The sequence below is a fragment of the Alligator sinensis genome, unplaced genomic scaffold, assembly GCF_000455745.1.
Source record: "Alligator sinensis unplaced genomic scaffold, ASM45574v1 scaffold430_1, whole genome shotgun sequence".
NCBI classification, from domain to species: Eukaryota; Metazoa; Chordata; order Crocodylia; family Alligatoridae; genus Alligator; species Alligator sinensis.
This window is the reverse complement of record NW_005843227.1, coordinates 184,495-190,682: the sequence shown is the minus strand read 5'-3', so window position 1 is coordinate 190,682 and position 6,188 is coordinate 184,495. Positions and strand designations below refer to the sequence as shown.

The following is a 6,188-nucleotide window of genomic DNA, read 5'->3' as shown; positions in this document are numbered from 1 at the left end:
GGCCTCTTGAGGACCAGGTGTGTATTAGAGCAGTGACCACACAGCCGTTGCTGGGCTCCATGCATGCCCTCCTGCACCCTTGGCCCCACATAGCCCCACAGGGACCAGCCCCTGCCTGATGCCCCTTCTCAAGCCCTGTGTTGTTACAGCTCCACATTCAGGTCTATACATTGTGCCCTGAATCCCCCTTCAGCCCTGGGCCAAAATCCCTGGAAAGCCCGTGTCTGGGAGCTAGCCCACATCGCCTGAGAGTGCAGATGGTGGGGAAGAGAAACAGTATCTCTGCCACCCATCTGCCAGTGCAGGGCCAGGGCAAAGGAGTCTCAGAGTGAGTGTCTTGGGACCTCTGGCACTGGAGTTGCAATGGGGTTGCCAGCTCCCTTGGGCTCCTCTGGGGGCCCAGCCAGAGAGAAGAGGGACAAATTATGATCCTTAAATTCACAGGTCATCCCCATGGCAATTTGTGCTCTCCCAAATTGGGGCCTGCCTGCACTGCAGAGATCCAGTGCCTCTGTAGGGTTATGTCCTTTATGAGGAAAAACTGGAGAGGTGTGATTTTATTCAAATGACTTAGCAGGGACTCCATGCAAATGAGGCAGGGGCCCTTCCTGATAAAAGGTTGCTGCTGATACCCTCTGAAAAGCATCTTTCAGGGGAAAACAGTCCAGAGTTACTGCAGCCCACAGGGGCTTTTAATTAACCTGAAATGACAGGGCTTAATCTCCTTTGGCTGTTGGTTGCTTGCTCAGGTAAGCGTTGGAGACTTCGGACAGACACCCCATTAGGATACTTACAATGCCCTGGTTAGGATACACAGTTCCCACCCCAGGGAAAAGAGAAGGATAATGGAACTTCTACCGTCATGGGGTTCCTGTGCAGGATTCAGATGGTCCCACGGAGGAGGAAAAACAAAAAGACCTGGGTATGCCTGGAAAGAGGAGAGAGCTGGCAGAGGTGAATGGGTTATCAGTCTCTTGTGCTTCTTTTCTGTGCAGGCGTCAGCTCCCAGATCCAGCTGACCCAGTCTGGAGCAGAAGTCAGGAAACCTGGAGAGTCAGTAAAGCTAACCTGCAAAACCTCTGGCTACACATTCACCAACAACAACCTTGACTGGGCGAGGCAGCCTCCAGAGAAAGGCTTGGAGTGGATAGGAGATATCAATCCTTCTGCTGGTAGCGTTATCTATGGCCAGGCATTCCAGGGCCGATTCACCATCACCAGGGACACCTCTGTCAGTACTACCTGCCTCCAGCTAAGTAACCTGAGGAACGAAGACACGGCTGTGTATTACTGTGCTTGTCACACAGTGAGACAAACCATATCCAGAGCCATTCAAAACCCCCCAGTGGAAGAAGCCAGGTTTCCTGCTCACACTAGAGCCCTTGGCCACCCTGAGGAGCACTGACCTAGAAGAAAGGACTCCACTGCCTATTTGCAATTTCTTAAGGTCCAAAGAAAACTCCCTGGGATTTGCATCCCTAAGCCTGAATCAGCAGCGCATGGAACTCAGACTCTACCTCTGCTGATAAGACAACGGATGCAGCTGAGGGCAATGAACACACACAAACAAATTAAACTGAGGACTATAATTAAAATAATAGAAAAGCTACCTCTCTCTCCTGCCCCTGCCCCATCTACTTTTCCTTTAATTGGGGAAGAGGTGCATTTGAGCCAATGCTGTTTTTGTTGCTGGACATTTGCAGGCAAAACCACCCTTGGTCTACCGTACTGTATGATAGTCCTTTGAACATCAGCATAAGCTGAACATGTCATCCCCTGTCACATCACTGAAAGTTTTGAATATCACACATGCACACACACAGATGCATGCCTCAGTCACAGGATAGTCATTCTACAGTCCAGGATTTCAGGATCTTTTCTCTCTCTTTTATGGAAAGTGAATTGTTAATGCAAATGACAGTCCAACACTCTTGGCTTAAAAATAACAGTAACAATTATAACAACAATGACAATAAAAAACAAGAGGTTTTCTGAAAAAGCTGCAGCTAAAGGATTCCACTACCCAGTTTTACTCCAAATGGGACCTATGAAGCTGTCATTCATTATTCAAGCTGCTCTGGCTTTCTTCTCACTGGACAATAAAAAACAAGAGGTTTTCTGAAAAAGCTGCAGCTAAAGGATTCCACTACCCAGTTTTACTCCAAATGGGACCTATGAAGCTGTCATTCATTATTCAAGCTGCTCTGGCTTTCTTCTCACTGTTGCTGAAGTACAGAAATGGTACCTGTGTTTTGAGTAACTTTGCTCAAACATAGCTGGAAAGGAAAATCCAAAGATTTTCTTGTAGTTTTTTTCTTACTGGGAGGAGAGACCCCTTCCCACTCTGGTCAATCCCATTCCCCTTTCCTGCTGCTTTGGTCTCCTATCTTCTCCATGAGGTCCCTCTCTGGTGCCAACAGCTCCACACCTCACAGCCTCCCTGCTGCCCTCTCTGAGTTCAGACCCCTTTATTTCAAACCCACGCACAATATACAAAGCTAGCCACTCTCACATCCTATTTAAACTCATACAACAAGATCCCCAGCCCATACCTGAATTCCAGCTCTGAGCCTGGACCCAAGGATTCAGCTCCCAGTGCAGTACCATGCTGACGGCCCTTCCTTTTCCTAATGGGCCTCTCCTCTGGGTTGGATTCCTCATTTCCCCCAGAGATGCAATGTGCGGGCTAAAAGGAGGATGCCAAAATCCCCTGAAGGACTTAGGGGCACAAGGACTTAGGGGCACAAGCCCCTTTGGAAGCCAGTGCAATTGGTGCTCCACAGAGAGTTGGTGATGTGCTATTTACTAGGGCACCCCTGGGAGTAACTAGGAATAATGGGTACAAAGTAGTGGAGAGTAGATTCAGGTTAGACATTAGGAAGAATTTTTTTCACAATAAGGGTGGCCAGAATCTGGAATGGGCTGCCAAGAGAGGTGGTGCTGTCACCTAACTTGGCAGTCTTCAAGAGGAGGCTAGATAGGCACCTGGCTGGGGTTGTCTGGCCTCGGTCTTCTTTCCTGCCTGGGACAGGGGGTCAGACACAACGATCCTTCAGGGTCCCTTCCGACTCTACAATCTATGGATCTATGAACTCCTACTCCAGAGCAGGAACCACTGAAATAAAACCAGGCACCCCAAGGGTGCAAGGCTCAGAGCAAGGCAATCACAAGACCATACCAAGGAAAAGGCTGTTCCCTGGGAGGGAAGGGCCAAAGCTTTGAAGAGATTCACCTTGACAACCCCTGACCCATAAACAAGTACCAAACCCACTCTAGGGCTTCATCTGCTCCCCCAGGTTCCTGCTAATCAACAGACACATCCACTTTATGTTCAGTGAGACTTGCAAAGGATCCATATAAAACAAGCACAGGTAAATGATGTACCCCATTTCTTGCTTAATGCCTTGAAAGTTCCTCCTTAAACAGCAACTGGGCTCTTGGAGCCTCAGTGTATCCCCAGACCTGCCGCCTCCTGCCTGCTGGGGATACCGGGCATACGTCACAATGACCATGACACTGGTGCTGGTTTTGCTTTCCCTGCTGGAAGCCCCCCTGAGTGAGTGTTTTCTGCACTGGGGGCAGGGGGATGCAAGAGCAAGGACTATTAGCTAAAGCCATGTTCATTTCTCCATTAGGATGTCAGCATCCTCTGCCCTGAACCCCTGCACTCACCTACTGACTGCCAGCACAGATTCATCAGCTGCCACCTTCCTTCACAGTCTCTCTACAACACTTCTAGTCACACCCACTCTCCAGAACCCACAATCTTCTTTTTTTATATATATATATATAACGTGCAGTCGCGGTGGGCTCTGTACAATCCTGCACACAAATCCCTGGGCACTGCACTGATACCCACCACACCACTCATGAGCCAGACACATCAAGGCAGCTGCAGCCAGGGGAAATAAACCCCAGGGTCCACATAGGGACACAAGAATGAAAACCCTAGCCTCAGGCCTGGGGGGTGCCGGGCTCCAGTGGAGACTTCACTGCAATTCTTCAGCTCTGGGGCTCCCAACCTGGAGCCCAAGGCATAGAGAGGAGACAGCTCTCATCTCCCAGCTGGGCACCAGGAGCAAGGAGGGGATCTTATTAGGTCTCAGGGGCCTGTGCATCCCATAGGGGACTGACTACCAGGGACCAGCCTCAGGACTGGGGGCCTCAGCCATGAGACCCTCTGGCCCCCAGGCTCCCCCAGCTAGTGTTGCAACCTCAGGGGACTTTTCTGGTGTCCAGACCCCTACAGACCCAAGTACCCGTACCCTAACTCAGGTTACTGACACATGGGCACCCAACATGACCTGCTGGGACCTGGCTTCATCTCTGCCAGGTGCCACTGTCTCCTGTCCACCAGGCAGGCGGGGATGTTTTATCCCAACTGAGCAGAGAAGGCCCAGAGGGACCAAGGCTGAGAATCAAGGGCCCCTGAGAGACTCATGCTATGTCATCCAGGGGGTGGAGAGGTGTAGAGGACTGACCCCACAGCCCCTGTCCACAGCCTGGCCCAGCCATGGATCCAAGAACCGGCCCTTCCCCTGTGCTGATCCCAGCATCTTCTTCTGTGCCAGAGACTCAGAGCCCTGTGCAGAGAGAGGAGGGCCCTGTGCTGAGCACTCCCAGCCCAGGGCTGCTTATACCCTCCTGGGTACCACATGCAAATCTCTGACCAGGAGCTCCAAGTTAAATACAGCCTCTGGGCTGTGGAGCCTCAGTCCATGCCCAGCCCCCTCCTGCCTGCTGGGAGTCTCCCTTGTTATAGGGCAACAGCAATGAGCTCCTTATTCCTACTCCTCAGTCTTCTCTCCCATGTAGCTTGTGGGGAAGGTTGGTGGGAAGCCAGAGCTCTGGGGCTTCCTCCCTGGACCTTCTTCTTCACCTACTTTCTCTTTTCTTTAGGTGTCCTCTCTGCTGTGCAGCTGGTTGAGTCTGGCCCAGGGGTGGTGAAGCCTGCAGAGACTCTCACCCTGACCTGCACTGTCACAGGCTATTCCATCAGCAGTAGCGTCTATTGGAGCTGGATCCAGCAGCCTCCTGCGAAAGGGCTGGAGTGGATGGGGTACATAGTTGGAAGCAGTGGTGGCACAAGCTACAACCCATCCTTCCAGAGCCGCATCACCATTTCCAAGGACAACTCCAAGAACCAGTTCTCCCTGCAGCTGCGCTCTCCGACAGCCGCAGACACCGCCACGTATTACTGTGCAGAGACACAGTGACACAGAGCAGAGCAGGGGCTGCACAAAAAGGGGAAGCCTGTTCTTCTTAATGTAGCAAAATTACAATAGCTCAGACAAGGACATTTCTACCTGGAAACCTCACACATTTGGAGGGAAACTCCAAAAGAATCATCCTTGGACCTTATATTCAGGCTGATGACATTCCAGGGAGAAAGGCCTGAGAGCTTCACTGGGCATTTGACAGACAGATGTCAGCAAGCAGTACATATCTCAAGGAGGTTTCATCACTGAGCATTTGGGGTCCTCATCAGCATGAATGGGTATGGCAGTGGGACTCCCCACTTTCTTTAGGCACTTGTGGAATGCCAAGCCCTGTCTGCCCAAAGGGCCACCAGCACAATACCCTTAACTTAAACCCACCCCCCCCCCCCCCAAAAAAAAAAAAACACTTCTTTCCTGCAATTGTATTAAACAGAGAATTTCCAAAGGCTTGAGGGGAAGTACCCAGGCTCTTCTCTCCCACTCCAGTTTTTCCTGCACAGTGGGAGGGTTCCTAACTCCCTTTGGCTCCCATAGAAATCATCTTCATGCCCACCAGAGAAGAGAGTTTTGTCAACCTCCTCAAATGCTCTTAGGCCCTAACATCCTCAGCAGGCACTCAGGATCTTCCTTTCTGCTTTTGTATTTCATCAGACATTTCAAAGGCCCTCAGGGATGCTTGACACATCAATCCCGAAGGTTGTTATAGAATTGGGGTGTCCAAACCCTTTGGCATCTTGGAAGCTCATGTTTTTACTTAGCTGAATTGACACTCTCAGGTGAAAACCTCTGCAGGGATCATTCCCATGGTGAAGCCTGGATGAGGATAGCCCCCTGCACAGACACAGCTCTGAAGCTCCTTCCAGCCTGGTGCCTCCCCAGGCTCCAGCCCCTTTTGATGCACCAGGCCCGGGACACCTGCAAGGCAGAGATCACTACAGGCCAACACCTCCGCACCCTCACACCCAGGCG

At 51.1% G+C, this 6,188-nt stretch overlaps 1 gene segment (V, D, J or C); it reads left to right on the top strand.

Annotated features, from left to right (window-relative positions):
• The first annotated feature begins 3,504 nt into the window (after window positions 1-3,504).
• Window positions 3,505-5,216, top strand: LOC112548512. The segment is given in 2 exon segments: window positions 3,505-3,556; window positions 4,900-5,216. Coding segments are annotated over 2 exon segments (369 nt in total).
• Window positions 5,217-6,188: the final 972 nt, after the last annotated feature.